Source organism: Ambystoma mexicanum, chromosome 3q, assembly GCF_040938575.1.
Source record: "Ambystoma mexicanum isolate Mex_15411 chromosome 3q, UKY_AmexF1_1, whole genome shotgun sequence".
Lineage (NCBI taxonomy): Eukaryota > Metazoa > Chordata > Amphibia > Caudata > Ambystomatidae > Ambystoma > Ambystoma mexicanum.
The window spans coordinates 1081974575-1081994886 of NC_090926.1; the positions used below are offsets into that span (position 1 = coordinate 1081974575).

The 20312-nt window shown below is 45.1% G+C and overlaps 1 protein-coding gene across 2 annotated transcripts in view; it reads left to right on the forward strand.

Annotated features, from left to right (window-relative positions):
- LOC138583272 (zinc finger protein 282-like) overlaps positions 1–20312 on the forward strand; it is a 91128-nt gene that overhangs the window by 14272 nt on the left and 56544 nt on the right. For both annotated transcript variants that reach the window (XM_069655365.1, XM_069655366.1), the window contains exon 3: positions 19084–19194. In XM_069655365.1, coding sequence (XP_069511466.1) covers positions 19084–19194 — 111 coding nt within the window. The remainder of the gene's footprint in view (positions 1–19083; positions 19195–20312) is intronic.

Consider the following 20312-nt stretch of genomic DNA (forward strand, 5'->3'; position numbering starts at 1 on the left):
AGAGACACATGTGAATTAATTAGAGTTCTCTCCCCTGCATATAAGAGTACTTGTATTTTTCACTGTTTGAACATGTCTTATAGCTAGGAGTGGTACAGTACAATTCATGCACAGAAAGTAATGTTTACAAAATGTACTTGAGGCAAGGTCTGCAAGCAAGTGTTGAGTTGATTGTTTTGGGGGATGCATAGGACCCCTTCCCTATGATGAGGGGAAATGCCATCCTTAATTTGCTTTTTTCTTTACATTCAGAAAAATGACACTCAATTTAGATACTGTTTTCTTGATATATGTTTTCCGAAGAGGACATTTATTTTCTGTCCAGTGATCTGTTTACAGGTTTAATTTACATGATGCTTACATACAAAAACAAGTTCTCACTACAAGTAGTATTACTAGGAGCCAACAACATTGTATTCGCGCACACATCTGTTTACCTAGACTTTTTATCTGGGAGCCACAGAGTAGCAGACTAGCGCATCCTGAAGAGGAACTGGATATATTATGTGGAGTACAGCGGCACGGTAAAAACGCTGGTAATGCCATTACCGCCACATTACCGCACTGCCATACTATAAGTTTGGTGGTAAGGTAGAGGATAAACTTCCAGCAAGCTGCAGGTCGATCCTCCACCCTACCAATAAAAATCGACAAAATTAACGCCTATAGTAATTCCTCCGAAATCCCTGTGTCCTATGGAGTCCAAAATGGTTACTTACACTGGCCTACCTTCACTTGTAATCCTGCTGTAAATCTGCCGGACCATGTGGTGGTAATGCTAATTGCGTTTGGTGGTATTTCGGCAGTTTTACCACCAAAGTCGCAATGAGGCCCAATGTCTTAACCATATTACTTACTGATACCATGGCATGTGCTTAACATTGAAAGCATTCCTTGGCTCCACTCTTTTAAAAAGTAATTTGCATGTTGACTTTAGTGATATTTATCCGTGTTTTAATATCTTGTTGGCACATCTTTGCATAGCAACAAACAATTGGATTATCTCCAGCATTTTGACAGAACTCACTTTGCAGTGCATCTTCAGTTCAGGCATTTTTAAAAATAAACAAATGTGTTTCTCTTTTGGTAAGCCTCGATAGAAATCTTTTTGTGATCCAGTTTAAATTGTTCTTCACATTTAGCAGGTAATGAAATGATTCAAGTTTTAAAATACAATTATGAATATATATTGACATGAGCTTGGCCGGCCCCAAAATGCCCCCACCACTAGACACTGATAATTCACTCTTGTCGAGTATGAAGTTATACGCTGTGTGTGACGAATCAGTATTCATATAAGAGTGCCTTTTATGGGAGACTATTAGCTTGCAACTTGACATTTTTCTTCCTGACCTTGAAAGAAAACAGGAGTTTCAACAAATGATTCTTTTCAAAACATATTCTTGCCCACTACCAATAATGAGGGCATGGTCTTGGATTTCATTATGTAATAGGCTTACAGTTCTTCAGAATAATTTTACTCAAGGGTCATTTGTATGTTGTGTAACCATAACCTCTAAGTTTCTCATATATCTTTGCATATCTTGATTGGACCTGGCCAAGTTCCAGTCCCCGGTAGTCTTCAGGTGTGCTTGAGAAATGTTCAATTAAACGGGCTTGGAAGCTGAAGACTGTGTACTCTTAAAAAATAACAAGATGAGTATTTTACTGGCTTACAGTTCTTGATTACACAGCTTCACTGCGCAAGTAGCTTGACCCTCCCTTAAACCAAGTACCAGGTCCAACCCGGGTCCTTCCATTAGGCCAACATCAGGTTCCAAGGTAATAGATTCCTCTTCTTAAGAAACCCTCTGCCTACCCGTCCTGCCCGGCTAACTATCGCCCAATCTCCATCACTCCTTTCCTGGGCAAACTCCTGGAAAATCTGGCCATCTCCTAGCTCAACTTGCATACTGAATCTGTTGGTTGTCTTCATGATCATCAGTCTGGCTTCAGAGCTGCCATGAGTACGGAAGGCAGACCTGCTCTCCAACCATGATTTCAACACCCACTGTGTCCTCAACTTGCTTGATCTCTCCTTTTCATTTGACACAGTGAATCATGCCATCCTACCCAACCGTGTCCGTGATAACCTGGGTATCACTGGTCAGGCCCTGGCATCGCTGGCTTCTTTCCTCTGATCGACCCTCCCAGGTCCAACCCGGGTCCTTCCTCTCGTCTATTTCTATCTCTACCTGTGGTGTTCCCGAGGGGTTTAACCTCTCTCCCTGGCTGTTCAACCAATACCTGGCACTTCTTGCCCACCACTTTGCCACTCTCTGCCCCAACTTCCAGTGCTATGCGGATGACACTCAGCTCATTTTCAGGCTACCTTCAGCCACCTCTTCTCCTTCACTCATCTCCGACTGTTTGTCTGCTATCCAGGAGTGGTGTGCCGCCAATGATCTCTGCCTTTATGCTAGTAAAACTGAGATTCTCCTCATCGGTACACCCACTCCCTCCTTTCCTGCCACTCTCTGGCTGGCCTCTCTTGCCCCTCTTCCTGCTCCTACCTGCAAGGCTAAAAACCTCTGGGTCATCTTCGACTTCACACACTCCTCCTCTCCTCACATCTCTGACATCTCTAAGAAGTCACACTACCAGCTGTAGCTCCTCTGAGGTATTCTTCCTTTCCTCTCCTTCCCCCAGAAGCTCACTGTATCTAGAGCTCTGGTTCGCTCTCGGCTGGACTATTGCAACAGCCTCTTTCTAAATCTGCCTGCTTCTACTCTCTGCAACTCATCCAGAACAGGACTGCAAGGCTTGTCCTTGGCTTCAAGCCCAGGGATCGTATCTCTCCAGGACTGAAATCTCTGTACTGGCTCCCAGTGGCTGCAAGGATTAAGTTCAAAACCTCCTGCATCGTCCACAAGGCCTTCTGGGGCCTGGGGCCTCAATACCTTCAACTCTTTCTTCCTAAATATCTTCCTTCTCGGGCTCTTCGCTCATCTGCCTCCAACTTCCTCTGGGTCAGTCACTTCTCCAAGCAACAAGTTGGTGGTAGATCTCTCTCTTTGGCTGGGGCCTCCCTCTGGAACAGCCTCCCTGCCTCCCTGAAACTTGAGGAGAACCATCTCCGACCATCTCCGGTTCTGGAAGCACCTTAAAACCTTCCTCTTTGCTTCTGCTTTCTCTCCCCCTCTCCCCTGCTGAATTCCTGGCTGATACTGAAACTGCAGTGGTTACCTGGGCACCCCTCTGATCTCGGGACCAGGCCCTGCCAGTTGCACGCCTGCACTGCCTCCCAGGCAACCCCTGCACCTGGGGACTGTTTTCTGTATCCCTACAGTCCCCCTACCAGCACTTATGTCTGCACTTATCTTGCACTTGCCACCAGCTGGCCGTTTCTATTTATCTTATTTATTCTATTATCCCATGTACTGCACTTCCCCCCCCTCCCCGCACTTTTCCCTTTCCCCCTTCTCATGCATTTGCGCGATCTGAATGACACTTGCCCTAGTAAGATCGTTGTCTGTCTTCCCTCTGTTCCCCCTCCCTTGTCTCATCGCGCCTTGAAACACTTGTGTATAGGCGCGTTATAAATGCCATATCATATCATATATCATATGGTCTCTATATGAATCTCAACGTGCTAGTGGTCATGCGAGCGCATGGTGAACACTTCACACCCCGGTATCTCTTCACCCACTTTGTCATTTAGGCAGCCACCTCAGGTTCAGGTTGCACAGGGCGTGCTTGTTCACCTGGGTTTTTACTCTACTGATCAGGTTTAATGCCCAGTAGCATCTTTGTGATCATGGGTGTCCGTGGTCTGACGGTTTGGCACTCCCATTACCGGTAGGACGCTGGCAATTCTAATGAATGTATGGGCTCCAGGGCCTAGTGTGAGTTGGCTCTACCTCCTGAAATATCAAGTAACCCGCCTGGTAGGCACCCCTTAACAGTAGGACCTTGTGTCAAAAGCTGTTGAGAAGAAGAGTGTGGCTGGCCTTATGGCCGAGGCTGAGCCTTTATACCTAGTAATAGGGAGACATTCCCTGACAGATCTGCTTAGTCTTACAAACCCTTAAGTACGATGGGCGAGTATGTTCGTCCTGAATTCCCATTGGGTATCATTGGGGGCTTCACCAATTCCTGCAGTTTCCCCTCCATGTGTTCCTTTTCTATCTTCTCATTCATGTGTGTGTCCATTGTTTACTTTGCTATAGGAGAGTCAACAAGAGATTTTTGTCTCCCTCTTCAAATGACTGGTCTATTTCTAATGGAGTTGAATATCTGTATAAACACACAAACATCTTCTTTAACATAGTTATATTCAATGTCTGTGCAGCTCACTGAGGAACAGTACCCACGAGGTAAACATTGCACCTTCCTTTTGTTTATGATTGGTCATCTCAGAAACGCCACTCCGTCCAGTGTCAGTCACCTGTCGATGGGCACTTGTGGCCATGTGATCGGTTGACTGTCTCAGATCCATTTTCCCTCTACCCTGTGTGAATGCCGGATTGGCTTACCGCCTGTATTTACATCACCCAGTGTTGTCTTAGCTGCTTCAGTCTGCCTGTGACATGAAGCTTGAGCTCCAGCTCCCTCCTCCCCCGCCCCCAGAGTGTTGGTGATGTGGGGGGACTTCCCGGCTGAATGTGTTTACCTAGGATATTTTCCCCCATCTTTTGCTAATTATATAAAGATCCCTTGGACTGACGGTACACACAATAATCTCTACCCTTGCCCTTCCCAGCAAGGTCTTCTTTTATGCTTTGACTGTGGTTTTGAGTACCTGTGTTTGTTTCCCCTGCCCCCTTGCTTTACTCTTGAAGGTGGTAGGTGCGCCTCCTTATCTGGCACTGAATTAGCACCTTTAAGACATTCCCCCCTTTTGATCGATCTTTCGATCGAAATTTCCTTCCTATTCATTTGTTAACCCTTTTCCATGCGCACCTACACCCATGTGACCCTGCTCATGTCCCCTTCTTATTAATACCCGTCTTAAGTATTTTCCAAATACCAGTACTTTTATCCCATTAGATGAGCATTCGCCCTACAAGGCCTTGTAGTTGTCCAAGTCCTGTGGGGGTGCTGTAAAGATTAACTCCACATAATCCTTACCTTCATGTACACTGGGAGGTTTCTCACCTTATACTTTACCAAGCTCATTTATATTCATTGACATTATGTAGTGTGCTTTATGCTGGTTGCACCAGCCAATGAGCACCGGCCAATGCAGATGGCAACGAGGATCACGACGAGTAATGGAACAGTTATCTTGAATGCTGCTGCCAGCCATTCCGATACCCACGCAAATAATGCATCCAGCCAGGTGCTTGATGCAACATCTTGTCTCTTTTATCATTCTTTCATGTATTGTTTGATGCTCCTTGTCAGTCTCGGTGAGTGTTCCATTGGCTGCATCATTGGCGGGTATTTCCGTACAACATGTGCTTCCTATCTTGTGGCACATGCCACCTTCCATAGCAGTCATTAGGTCCAGAACTTCTCCAAGAGTTTGCATAAGAAGGGGGTAGTGGAGATAGGGTGGAAGTTAGCTGGGCAGTAAGCAGACCATCCACCTTATGGCGATTTTGCGATTTGCAAAAAAATCGCAAAATTTGCCATTTCCCGCAATTGCCGCTATAAATCATTAAATGAGCGCGAAAAAGACACGTTAGCTTAGTCTGTCTTTTTTCGCACTCATTTAATGATTTAGAGCGAACACAGCTGACTGCTGATTGTAGCAGCTTGAGGGTTAACACCTCCGGCTCTGCGTTGCAGGCCCAGGATTGGGGGAGGGTCACGCAGGCCTGGGAGCTGCACAGCATTTGGCTGTGACCCCAGGCACCTCCAAGGCTCTTTGAGTGCCCGCCCTGCCGAGCTGACAGAGTTGGTGAAGCGTAGCCAGGTAAGCACTGGCCTGTCCGCTCATCTGCCCCCAACTCAGAGCACCCAAAGAGGCCACTGGACTCTTTTCATTACTGGCGCTCGACAGGAAAGTAAATTACTTTCCTGTCGAGTGCCGGAAAAGAAAGCATAAACTTAATGCTTTCTGCCACTCGTCTACAATTGGTATCATGCAGCCCAGCCTCAAGGCTGGGCTGCATGATACCAATTGAAGACTCTCGTAGCTGTATTAATTTCAAATTGCTTTACAATTATTGTAAAGCAATTTGAAATCAAGGCTGGGCTGCATGATACAAACGCTCGTAGCTGTATTTGTTTCAAATTGCTTTACAATTATTGTAAAGCAGTTTGAAACGAATACAGCTACGAGAGTTTTCAATTGGTATCATGCAGCCCAGCCTTCATTCAAGGCTGGGCTGCATGATACAAACGCTCGTAGCTGTATTTGTTTCAAATTGCTTTACAATTATTATAAAGCAGTTTGAAACGAATACAGCTACGAGAGTCTTCAATTGGTATCATGGGCTGCATGATACCAATTGTAAAGCAATTTGAAAACAAATACAGCTATGAGCGTTTGTATCATGCAGCCCAGCCTTGAGTCAAGGCTGGGCTGCATGATTCCAATTGAAGACTCTCGTAGCTGTATTCATTTCAAATTGCTTTACAATAATTGTAAAGCAATTTGAAACAAATACAGCTACGAGCGTTTGTATCATGCAGCCCAGCCTTCAATCAAGGCTGGGCTGTATGACACCAATTACGCACAAAATTGGGTGTTTAAATTTATGAAAGGCAAATGCCATTCGTCCTGTGCAATTTTGGTGGTTATGCAAAGCCAATTTAATGATATATGCTTATTTCACCTTGATATGCTAGTTTCTGATGACATCACATGCCATTGCATTTGTTGATGAGTCCCCCCACTTTAATTTGTAGGACTTGACCCCTGGTAGTGTTGTGATGTCATTTCTGTTTGTGGGTGTGTTAAGTCACCATGTGTGGGTGGCATAATCAAGGAATGATGACCACCCGAGAGAGTTCATTGTTTGGCTAGGTATTATGGGCTTGCAGTTACTGCCACTGCATTGCCCCTGTGTCTTGGGCCTCACGGATTCCTTCCATGGAGAAGTGTAGAGTTGTTCCCCCTCTCTCCTGGGGTCATAGGACAAGCGAAAAGCAAACCTATGGGCTTCAACCAGGGTTACACTTTTGAATTCAAGCCTATCTGTTTATTTGCTTTCCACTTGTCTGCTGGAAGTAGTGGCGCAGCACCATTTCCATGGAGCTGATCAGGCAATATCCCCCCTCCCCCACCACAATCCAAAATGTTAGGCTGTGGTGACTCGACCTGGCTGTCCTACAGAGCGTGGCCAGACAGAACACAACATTTTGTTCCTCACTAACAAAAGCCTTGCAATTACTTGGTTTTAGGCTAAAAAAAGATGTTAAATGATATATTTTTCAACATTAGAAAATGCCGCAAAAAACGCAGTTGTGTGCCGCAATTTTTTTCTTTTTTGTGCCGCAAAATTTTCCATTTCATGCCGCAATTTTATGGAGGGTCTGAGTAAGGGTGCTCAGATGGCTTTTTTTTAGGATGGGGTGCACAAGGGAGTGTTTTTGAGGGCTCATGGGAAGGAGGAAGTGGCAAGAGTGGTTACATAACTTACCCAAGGAGGCAGCGAGAGAGGCAATGTTGTCCTTGATAGTTCTAGAGAAGCATGGATTCACCTGTTTGAAGGGGATTCTCTTGCCTCGCCCCTGTTACAGTGTAAATTCAGAAGTCATCTTTGTAGTAAGTCCTCAAGTTACTTTATTGGGTCACACGTTTACAGGTTACATCAGGAAGAACAGGTACAGGAGCTGGTAGCGGGATACTAAGTATTACAGGGAGAGCCCATTGGCTCCCACCACCCACGCTTCATGTCTTACTCTCTCTCTCTCTAACTCTCTCTGGGCGGAACCATGCACAAGGCATAACATTACAGGCTGCTGCATCAGCATGTGATGTGCATTTCATGACATCACAGCCAGACAGGATGAATCTACACAGATGAGCCAGGAGGTGAGGAAGCAGGATATAACAGACCTCCTTCCGTTAGACAAGCAACCAGGCAGAGTCTGCAAACACCAAGTCTTTGTAGTTGCTTTCTCTCCCGCGCGGCAGCATCTGTAGCCCCTATTGCCTTACGTCTCCTTCGCTACGATTTAGCACCAACCTCCTTGGGCTTCCTAGCTGCTGGCTCCTTTCAGCAGCTCCTCCTCATTGTTTGTCTTTTTTTAAAACTTAAATCACAACCTCCTTCTCGTGTTGTTCTGTCCTCTGCTATTCGTCTTTTCACCTCTGCCAAGCTTCAGCCACCTCCATAGGCTAAGTAATTGTAAGACAAGATATTAAAGATTTTTGGAACTTGGTGGGAAAGGACACAAACGACAAGCAAAGATCCAAGATGACAAATACTGGCATCAAAAAATTGGCTGGGTTTATAAGCAACATTTATGCCTATAAGGAGTTTGAGGAAAATAAAAATCTAGATAAATATGCACCAGGATAAAGGATATGTTCAGGAAAAAGAAACCAGCTTGGGTGAGGAAGGGTTCGGGCAAGGGTAAGATTTTGGGGTCTGCAAAGGATAACACAGGCAATGCAGGATACAGTGATGACACAAAAGGGCCAGTGCTGGAACAAGAGCAGACTGGTCCCTGCAAACTCTCTATAGGAAGTTATGGGGTGGAGAGATGTTATATGGGTGTCAGGTTAGTCCATCCCCCATGCATCCAGTTGCCAGGACAATCCTGGAATCACCCCCACTGTTCCTCCCTGCCTGGAGATTCCACCGTCTACATTTGGAGAGCATTCAATTGTGAGAAAGGAACAGACAGCTTCTTGGTGCCTCTATGAATAATGTCACATGTTTTGCTGTACAGAATAATTCTCTTTGAGGACCTGAAGAGTGTCTCCTGCATCTTTACTTGTATGCACTACATCATTGTAGTGGTATGACACAACAATCATGCAATGGTAAAAGTCACCACGGTTAAGTAAAACGCAGCAAGACAAATATTTACAGTAAGCAACAAAGGTTTGAAAACTCAAACATCTGGAAAGCCTTTTCCATTAGATGGTGAGAACCTTTAATATGCCAGTGTTAGGGAGAATTCTCTGTAAAGGCTAATTTCCCAAACCTAGTGAGTCCCCCAGCAGCTTTGCTGGATTTTTGGAGTTTAATTTTATCTCCTGCTAAGAGTGAGACTCTTTTTCTCCCACTCCTAGGCATGATTTGAGAATGTCCTTTGACTTTGTAATGTGTTTTATGGGCTATGGGGTCTTTTACTCCATAGGGCTTCATGTGTTTTTGGTATGTGTGTTACACAGCACCCTCAGTGCAGTAACACAGGGGTGTCATAGTGACCCCCAAACATAGACTCCATACCCTGGGACTGACTACTGTCTCCCAGGGCATGTAAAGTCACCATTGACTTTACTAGTCTTAAATTATGAACAGAACCAGTACAAACCATCATATTGTGGAAGTACTGGTAGGGGTAATTCGATTGCCCATGGGTCTGTTTTTGAAGGGGGCACTGTCCAGTTCCCCCCCATGTCGAGTTTCTGGCTGGTGGCAGTGGTTACCACGCAAAATATTCCACCGGAATATTTCCTATGGGATTTTCCCATTAAACGCACCACTTTTTTGGTGCAATGTTAAAGATACCGCCGGGTTATTTATTTAATATTTATTCCCTGCTTGTGTCTTTTTGCCAGGACTCGGTTTTAAAATGGCGTTTGTGTTCGCCTCTGTAACTCCAACCCAAGTCGAGCCCTTTGTTCCACATTTGGCGGGCTTCTGCACAGAAATAGGAATAGGCACCCTGGACTGAGTTGCCTCGGCAACTCAAGTCGCACTATTGTGTGATTTGGCCCAGTGGTGAGCCGCCCGGCTCACCACTTAGCATGTTTGAGTGACAGCTAGGACTAATGAATGGGGGTTTTCTGCATAAAAGCAGGGCTTTGGGGACTGGAACTTCAGAAGTCACCACAGGACCTAAAGAATCCGAAGCGGGAGAAGCTAAGCCGACCTGCAACGATGACACCCCCGGTGGAGCCCTGCTGAACCGACTCACCACTTCCCAATGACAGAGAAGATCTTCTTCCAGGAGAGTCTTCTTCCTTTGAGCTGGTGGGGTTAACCAGTTCACCCTTTTTTCGCCTTCCTGGGTCGTCTTGTGGTCGAATCGCCCGTGCCAAGCACCCCGGCGGCCGGATAGCCACGCTTCACCACTACCGCGAATAAAAGGGTAGTACCTTTTTAACTAGGAAACTCCGCGGCTGGTTTCTTCCCTGGCAGTGCAACGACCTCCAGCTTTCCGCCACGTCGAGATCTTCTCTTCCCCTGGACGAAGCACCGACTTGCAACCGCTGCCATGAACAACTGCCCCCGCTGGAGCTTTCTCACCGTTTCAGGTACTGTGTCCCGCCTGGTCTCCCTTGAAACAGACTGTTCAAGGTGTCCCGTAAATCCTTGACACTCTATCCTGGGGTGACCTCGGACCTGTTAACTAACATTTCTGAACTGATCTAACTCCTTTTTGAACTATCTGCAAAGACTTTTAAAGTGTACTTCAACTGTGTGATCTTGGGCACATTCCGCCTTGCTGTCCAAGAGTGGGACTGGCCTATGAACTTTTTGCTCTACAGTAGACCCTGCCTTTCTTGACTTGCTGTGGTTCTTTAAAAGTATTGGTATTGTGTGTTTTCCTATTTCTGCCTTTTCTCTCCCTTTTAAAATAATTATTGGAGTGCCGTCTTGGTTAAGCGCTCACCTCTGTGTTGATAATAAGTGATGTTCTTTTCCTAAGACTTGTCGAATAATTAATCAGGGAGGTGTATATACTTCTAGTGACTGTGTTTGAACTTGCTTGACATGTTAGTGCTAGTGTATTTTTACAAGTGTGTTTTTAAATAAATAATTATATACTTTTATACCAAAGCTCTGGTCAGTGTTTGCTTGTGCTACTGTATTTTTAGCCCCATTGTGTATACTCTATATATTGCCTAACTCTTCTTGAGGGAAGTCTGACTGCTCAGCCACAGCTACCAGGTAAATCTGGGTGGTACAGACTGCTACCAATTGGGTTTACTGCTAACACCTGTAGTCTTAAACTTTTTGCAGTGGTCCCTAAGGGAACTGCACAGGTTTCTGCTTAACAGCCAGTGTAGAAAAGTCACTGCAACGCATGTCAATGGGACCAAGGCTCACTGATATGTTATGATAGTTTATTTATAGAGGTTTCTAAACTCTGACCCGGAGATCGAACCTGTGGTGCCCCATCTCATTTTGCTTCCAAGGCGAGCATGTTGCCCCTGGGCTATCCTCCCGAGACTGATAGCTGTGTTCTTTGTGGAGAAGGTCTCACCTTTGTTCTTGTCGGATCTGAAAGATGGCAGCTCCTTAGATCCTAAAAGGGGGCCCCTCACATGAAGATCACAATGGACAAATGTCCATCCAGCAATGCCAGAAAAAAGAAAGATGAATCCCAGGGTCCAGGAGCCAGTCCTTCTGAAGGTGTGTTATACAGCTCTTCCAGAGAGGTAAGGTTCTCCAGTGACACCCCCAAAGGTTTCAGAGATGTTGCCTCCATGCAGAGAGGACCAGCAGATCACTGGCAAGACATATTAGTTTTCCTTGTCGCCACTGAAGTATAGGCGGACGCTTGATACGTTGCTACAATATGCTTTATTTAGTATTTAAATGAATATACAATAAGATTGGGAAAACTAGGTAAGTGGGGACATGAACAGTGCCATTTCTCTCCTTGTCAGTCCACTCTCTCCAACTGCCGTGCTCGCCCCTCACGTTCCATCTCAGAAATCTCCTCCAGCATTCCTTTTGCTACTTAATGCCACAATACTACAAGGAGACACCCATTACCTCAAATCAACGGGAAGGCCAGCCTTCACCTTCTAAAAGCAAGAGAGAGACTAAGGAGAAATCCAGGGTCACTGGTAAGAAGAAAGGTCTGAAACCAAAGCTGTTCAAAAAAACAAGGACATCCTAGAGGACAGTCCCAGGTCACAACTGCGACCCCTTCCCCAGCTGATGCTGAGTGGGAGGACCAACACAATTTAGAGGAAACCGCTGCTGGTGACACAGAGCTGGGAGACATTTTTCCCTGCATTGTATATCTGGATCAAAGAGACCATCCTGAGCTGCAGACTTTACTTGCAGCAGGTGGACCCTCTAGGGCAGACTTCAGCAGAGGACAAAGAGAATGTCCCTCTCTAGAAGGTCTGTGACAAAAGACAGCTTCCCAGCTGGAAGGGTAAGAGCCAGGGAAGCATAGGCTCTAGTGGGAGGATGAACTCCTCTACAGTGAACCTACTGATTCGACTACAGGAGACTGTTAGTACCTCAAGAGGTGAGGCCAGTTCCTACAGTTGGCACATGAGATCCCTCTGGCTGGCCACTTGAGATTCAAGTCAAGAGGACCAAAGAGAGGCTATCTCTGTACTTCTACTGGCCCAAGATGGGTGCAGGTGTAGATAAGTTCTGTAGGAGCTGCCAGACTTGCCAAACCTCTGGCAAGAGTGGGTCTAAGAATGTGGTACCTTTAGTGCCCTTCCCAGTGGTGGGAGTTTCTTTTGATTTATATTGGTTGTGGTAGACCATGCTACCAGATATCCTGAGGCCATACCCATGAGAACTGTTACTGCTCAGGCAGTGGCTAAGGCCCTCCTTGGTATTGTTACTAGGGTGGGATTTCCTAAGGAAGTTATCTATGACAGGGGATCAAACTATATGTTCTTCTACATGCAAACTATGTCGAAGAACTGTGGAGTGACTTACAAGTTCTCACCAGCCTACCATCCCCAAATGAATGGGCTGGTAGAGAGGCTTAACCGGACAATGAAGAGAATAATAGGTGCCTTCGAAGGACCCCTTAGAAGAAAGTGGGACCTTCTACTGCCATGCCTTCTCTTTGATTATAGAGAAGTCCCTCAAGCTGGGGTAGGATTTAGCCCATTTGAGCTTCTCTGTGGTCATCCAGTCAGGGGCCCTTTGGCCCTGATTAAGGAATGGTTGGAGAGTGCTCTTTCGCTACAGCCAGTGAGAGTCACTGACTGTGCTAGGCCTCAGGAGGAGGATGACACTGATGATGACAGAAGCATCAGCAAACCCGAAAGCTGGTCAGGCTCTGGTCAAGCATTGGCACGACCAGAAGGCCAACATGGTGGAGTTGACTCCAGGCCAGTTAGTATTGGTTATGGTTCCTACAAGGCAGAGGGCCTTACAGGACAAATGGATTGGACCCTTCAAGGTTGTAGGCAAACCTGGAGAGGTAAACTCTTTAGTGGACATGGGCAACTCCAAGGAGGCCCATATGGTCTATCACCCTAACCGTCTGATGGCATATGTTGCCGGACCAGAGGTAGGAGCTTTGCATTTAGCGTCTGACCAAGAGGAGGAGGAGGAGGAGAGTGAACCTCTCCCTGATCTCCTCAGGGGACAACCTTCAGCTGAGACAATTGAAGGAGTTAAACTCTCTTCAGATTTGACTGTGCAGCAACAGGAGGAGTGCAAAGCTCTGTTAAATCAGTTTGCCTCCCTGTTTTCTCCAACACCACGCTTGACCCCTTGGGGCCAGCATAATAGTCTCACTGGTGACAGTCTCCCTGTTAAAAGCAGGGGCTACAGGATGTCGGATCATGTCAGATCTCATATAAAGGAGGAAGTCAAGAATATGCTTGACCTCAGTGCTATTGAGCCATCTACCGGTCCATCGGCTGGTCCAGTAGTACTAGTTCCAAACCAGGAACCAAATAGTTGAGATTCTGCATAGACTATAGGGCTCAGAATGCAGTCACAACGACTGATGCCCACCCTTTACCAAGGACAGATGAATCTCGGACAGGAATTGAGGGAGGGTCCCGAATCTCCCCTGTCATTTGTCTCTCGGTGAGCCTGCGCGAAACCAGTCCTAAATGGATGGGTGGCTGACCGGGAAGGACAGCCATAATGCTGCGTGATTGACACCCTAGGGTTGTGAAAGAATGAGAACAAGCTTAAAAGGTGAGGTTCTTGGGACTAGAGGGATAATCGACCACTGTAAGAAAAATCCGAAGAAGAAATCGTGAAGAGAAGCCTGCTGCAACCTCCTGAACCTCGGCGCCGGTGCTCCTGTGTCCCAATTCCCGTGTCCCCATTCCCATAGAGTCCCATAGTACTCTATGGGAATGGGGATTAACGAAAATTGCTGACGCCTGACTTGCTGGCCACTGGGGTTGTAATCCCCTGGTGTTACCGGGAAGTCAGGCACCGGTAATTCATTCCGAGTCCGGCGACAACCAGCGGAGGAGTGTGTTTAAAAAGGACCCTAGCCACACAAAATGGTTTCACCAGCCAAGTCACATAACTGACAAGGAGGATTCATCCAATCTGTCCACTAGGACACTATGGGGCACACACTTTTTGTGTTCCTCTGCATTAAAAATCTTAAGGACTAAAGGCAGAGCAGAAACGCATAGGGACAGATAGGATTTAGATTTAGCCTGGATGAAAGGGAAAAAAATAAGTCCTAAACAAAAGGATCCAGCAAACCGTCCATGGGGCATGCCATCTAGTGAAAAACGGACTTTCCACCCAACACTAGTTAAGCTTTGTTTTAAAGAACCATCCAAATTAGGGATTCATGGTTGTGCTGTCCCTTTGTAATTCTCTTCTATAGCAGGCAAGGTACCTAGATCATGGGATGGAGATTGTTGTCCTCATATATATATATATATATATATATATGATGTAGCATTCTAGACGCAAGCTAATTTCGACTTATCGGCCTCAGGAATTTACCAAATGATTATTAGTATCTAGTGGCCAAATGAATTGAATTGTATTCCAATTTACAAAACGGGATTTTTACCAGGTTTGAGAACAGACAACCAGATATTCATATTAGAATACGTTACTAGTATGCAGCTTGAAGTCCACAAGTATAAAACTTCATGCATGCTTTGTAGATTCTATTTCCACTTTCGATCAAGTTGACCATAACAATTTGGGTCTTTTTTCTAAGGCATCCTGTGTTCCCTATTTATATACTTAATCTACTTTGTTACATTATAAAAAACAAGGGAGAAGATTGTGTTGGTAAACTCAGGGGATTAATAAAGAAAGTTAACTAAAATGGCTGACACAGGACTGTGTTCTCACTACAGCACTAAGTTATCTGTATTTAGTTAACCCCCCCCCCCCCTTTGTTTTCTTCCAAAATCGCAAATTTTCCTCTAAAATCGATAATATCCCCATACCTTGTTGAGTGCATGTAGATTAAATGGGACATAATCGATCAAATCTTAATAGGTCTTTAGAAATGCTGTGGCAGCCTTTTGCACAGAGAACAAAGTTATGATTATTACTGAGAAAACAACATGCTTTTATACTGAGACATTCTTTTAAACTGGTAGAATCTGCCATTATAAATACATAGGTCTGTACGTTTTGTCTAATTTGGATTGGTCTTCCTATTACCCATTCACACTCTTGGAAAAAGCCTTATCCTGTTTAATAGGGGAAAAGGGTTAATGCCTTTTCCCCTATGTGTAGCTTGTTGGAGCAGAATACTGTTTTTAGGGGTTCTGCTGGTCCGTTAACTTTATAGCTAAATGGACTTGTCTTGAGTGCCCCTTCCAATGCAACAATTTGTTTGTGTGCATGGTCTTATGGTAGTCATGGGATTATGGTATGACACCTATGGGAGGGATCCTTTTTAAGCACCACGTTTTGGCCCTCCGGTGATCGTATCACTACATTGATTTTAGAGATCAGGCTGGTGGCAGCTATAATTTAGTTTTGACTTCACAAGGAGTGCAGCCGATTTTACTGTATTAGTAGCCCAATGTAAATGTTTGGTATCCATTAGGGTATTAAAGTAATTTGTAAGTCCTGCTATCTGCTATTTTATTTTTGGGCCATTCCTTTGCTTAGGGAAACCATGAGGCAGGCCTGAAATGGCATTTGCACAAACATGGACTCACTCTGAACCCGGCCATAAACCCTCAGTAGTGGTGTGGACTGGTCACATGTCCTAGATGGACCAAAATACATACTTTGTGTGTGGGGTGTATGGCTGGTGGCTTTTAGGACCAACCTGATTTGCTGGCCGTTGAAACCCTTGTTTGAGTGTCCTTGTGTGTGAATGGAGTGCACGCTTTAGCCAGCCCACAAGTGAATGAGTACAAAAATGGTAGACCCTGGCCTTTCTTCATTTTTAGTGGTTTTCTTCTAGAAGTCTGCAGGTTTACTTACCCACTGAAAGATTTTTGCCATAAAGACGCTGCTGCAATTTTAGGTCCAGGTTTGGCCATACTGGTTGTGCTCTGTGCCCTTACTCTTAGCTCCTTTCCGTTCTTGGCAGCTGGACATCCTCCCTGGGCTGTCTTTCATCCTGCCTTGGCCCTCCTCACTGGATGTGCTGGCTAACCCATGCTGCGATTGTCTTTTGGCAGTTTACTGCTGTCTTCCAGAATGATTCACCTGGCCATGTGCCTCAGGGTGGTAAGCTACTGCCACCCAGTAGGGATGCTGGACTGCCCCTTTTGGGGTGGGACCATGCCTGATTTGCATATGGTCTATTCCCTTTTGTAATGGCTTGGCAGGCAAAGAATGATGTTCTGGAGGGTTGCTCAGGGGGTTGCTCAGAGCAATGCCAGAGGTTTTGATTAATTCCAAACCTTCCTGCTATCACCATATTTGTTTTGGCAATATTGGGCCATAGACCGGGTATCCCAAAGGAAAATGGAATATGTAACCTTTGTGGAACGGGAGGTATTGAAACCGGCCACTCCATTGCGAGATATTGTCTGAGCTAAGAGCATTTATTTAAACCGTTTTGGTCGCTGTCTTTCTTTTATAGACATGGATGGGTTTTGCATATGCTACCTGTCAGGCAACCGGACGTCTTTGATTATAGCATTAAAGGAATAGTGTGCTCTAAAATATTATTGGCTAAAAAGATGGCCCATAATAAAAAAATATACATACAAAATATTTTTAAACAAAGTCTCTATGTAAAGTTTGGAGCAAATGAAGCTTAAACTCAAAAATGTGAAGCACTAGGAGGCATCCATTTTATGAAATGGATGAGCCTCCTCTACTTGGCCTTGCGGCACTAATGAAGCAAAAGCCAGTCAGCTGTAATAAATAAAAGCTACCACTCGGTGGCTTTTGCTTCATTGGTGCCAGAGACTAGAGAATGCAGGCAGGAAAGCTGCATCTAGGTAAGTGCTTATTTCTTTTTTTAAATAAGCACTAGCTGCGGTTTTCTTTCTAAGTTTTCCATGCTGGAGGAACCCGGAAAACTTAGAAAGAAAAGCGCAGCTTTTAAAACGTATTTATGTTTGCGGTGGCTTAAGCTTGGAGTCCCCTGGGCTCCAAGCTGAAGCTACCGCAAAACGCTGCGGTTTTCTTTCTAAGTTTCTTGCGCTCCTCCGAGCCGGAGGAGCCCGAGAAACTTTGAAAGAAAAACCGCAGCGTTTTTAAATACAACTGCGTTGTATTTCTCCCTGCTGTGGCTTTCACTTTGAGTCTCGGGAGCCCAGGAGACTCCAAGCAAAAGCCGCCGCAGTGAGAAATACAATGTTATTGTATTTGTAAACGCAGCAGTATTTACAAATACAACAACATTTTTATTCTGACTGCGGTGGATTTTGATTGGAGTCTCCTGGGCTACGCCGGGTTGGGGAAGCCCAGGAGACTCCACGCGAAAGCCGACGCAGTCAGAAATAAAACATTCTTGTATTTATGATTTCCGTGGCTTTTCAACCACGGCAATCACAAATACAAGGTTGTATTTGTAATTGCAGAGCCTTTGCTTTTTGCCTTCATTTTACGTTTTCTGTGCTTCCCTGGGATTGGGGAGCTGCAGTGTTTCTCCTGCTGTGGCTTTCACTTTGAGTCTCGGGAGTCCAGGAGACTGAAAGTGAAAGCCGCTGCAGGCAGAAACACAACGCGGGTGTGTTTCGAAATGCTGCAGTGTTTCTCACTACGGCGGCTTTCGCGTGGAGTCTTCTGGGCTCCCCCAACCCTGAGGGAGCCCAGGAGACTCCAAGCGAAAGCCGCCGCAGTGAAAAATACGTCATTGTATTTGTAAATGCTGCAGTATTTACAAATACAACAACGTTGTTATTCTGACTGCGGCGGCTTTCCATTGGAGTCTCCTGGGCTACCCCGAGTTGGCGAAGCCCAAGAGACTCCACACGAAAGCCGCCGCAGTCAGAAATACAACGTTCTTTTATTTATGATTTCCGTGGTTTTTCAACCACGGCAATCACAAATACAACAAGTTTGTATTTGGAATTGCCACGCCTTTGCATTTTGCCTTCATTTTATGTTTTCTGTGCTTCCCTCGGCTTGGGGAGCACCAAAAACATAAAATGAAAGTGAAGGCAGCCTCGTCAGCTCATGTTTCTGCTCTGGCTGCAGTAAGCAAAAGCTCCCATTAGGTGGCTTTTGCTGCTTTAGTGCCACCAGGGCAGACCTTAACATGAGCTGAGCAGGCTGCCTGAAATGGCAAAATGGATGCTCCCATATAAACTATTTGAGCCTCATTTGCTCAAAAGTTTACATAGGAACTTTTCATTACAATTATGTTTCGTGCATGTTTTGGATTATTGCCCATCTTTTAAGGCAAGAATATCTTTGAGCGCACTATTCCTTTAATTACATTTTGGTTTATTATTGATGAGAAATTGTCCAAAACAAAGGAGCTATCAGTAGGAATACTGTGGACACATGATTATGAAATTAACTGGTTTAATAATTAATTTTATTGAATGTTGTATTAGGTATGATATAATGTGTATGTTGAATTGATATGTTTGAAAGTTGGTTTTTAAAGTTTAATTTTAAACTGTTATCACACTTTAAAATTAAAAACATTAAATTAATATGGGATACATGTTTTGCTTTTATGATGTTATGATGTTACATTATATTTGTGTTGGGGAACTGCAATTATCAATTCTGTCTTTTTAAATGGTAATTCCTCATGCACTGGCCTTGACCTTTGCCGGATCTCTGAATTGGCCATTGTGAGTTATATTCTAAAGTTTAGCCCCAAGAAATTCACTTTGTGTCATTTCTAGCGCTTAACCCTATCAGCAGTGGTAAACATTCGCTATATCAGACCTGCTAAGTATTGGGATTTGTTTACTTTTATTCACAGGTCCTCTTATAGCCAATACTGTCTGTTCTATAAGAGCTAAAGAAAAAGAAGAGATCTGCTTGCCTGACAGCCCGTTCTCTGAGAAAAAGCACAGAATGAATCATTCCTCACGTGAGTAAGAAATGAATGAAAGGTTATTCAAGTAGGCATAACTCCTGGTGGTACACAGTACTTGGGGGTGGGGATCGGGGAGAGGAGCCCTCCTGTCTGGCGCATGCTACTCTTCCATGAAAAGGGATCCATTCATAGAAGAAAGAGGGACACAATCAACTGAGAAAGAATGTCCTTAACCCCCATGCATAGTGAAGAGTTCCAGAAGGGGAAGAAGTGATATTTATTGGGATAAAGCATGAGGGCAAATCAATCTGGCACATATTGTGACCAAGGCAGGTAGGGATAGATTAAGATGCCCGTGGGACAACGGCAGCATAATGGTGATAACAAGAGGCTTTAAGTGGGAGAGTAAAGGGGAGAATGCTCAAGTGTGAGATAGGGAAGAGTACATACTTACGTGAGAGGAAAACAAATAGAGAAAAATGTAGACATCAACCAAAGAGTGGATATACCAATTGGCACAGAAATAGGTTGAGATCACATGTTATGTTATGTTAAAGGTACTTATATAGCGGACCGTCACCAATGGAATTGGTCCCCAGGTGCTCTGGTGGATCTGTAAACAAGGAGGGCGGCGGGTAGGGTTAGTCGGGAGGAGGGGAGTGGGAGAGGTGGTGCGCTGTTGGCGGCTTCAGCTCGGTATACACCGGGTGCTGGGCTTTGGTGCAAGTATCGGATCGGGTGAGGCCTCGTGTGCTGTGGGTGCTGTCTATGTGTTGATGTGGTGTGGTAAAGTGCGTGCGGATTGCTGGGAGAGAAATGGTTGTGTGTGTTTTGTGTGTGTTAAGTATGGAGAAAATTGAGGGTTGGGTTAGTGGGGTCTGTATCCCAGTTCAGCTACTTCTGGTTCAGTTCCGCAAGTGGGTGCTTATTATGTTTCTCCTCTCTGGGTTGGGTTAGTGGTAAGGGCTTCTTTTTCCCTAGCTGTTTGCTGTGATTATGTCTGTTGGGAATGGCTATAGTTTAGGGTCGGGGTCCTATCGACGGGTTGTCCTGATGTTACTGTCTTTGTATTGCTAAGTATTACATCTTTGGGCCTAGTACTGCTGCTGTCTCTCGGTTAGTTGTTATGTATGTCCCGGGATTTTCCTTAAGGTTTTTCTGTAGATTTCTTG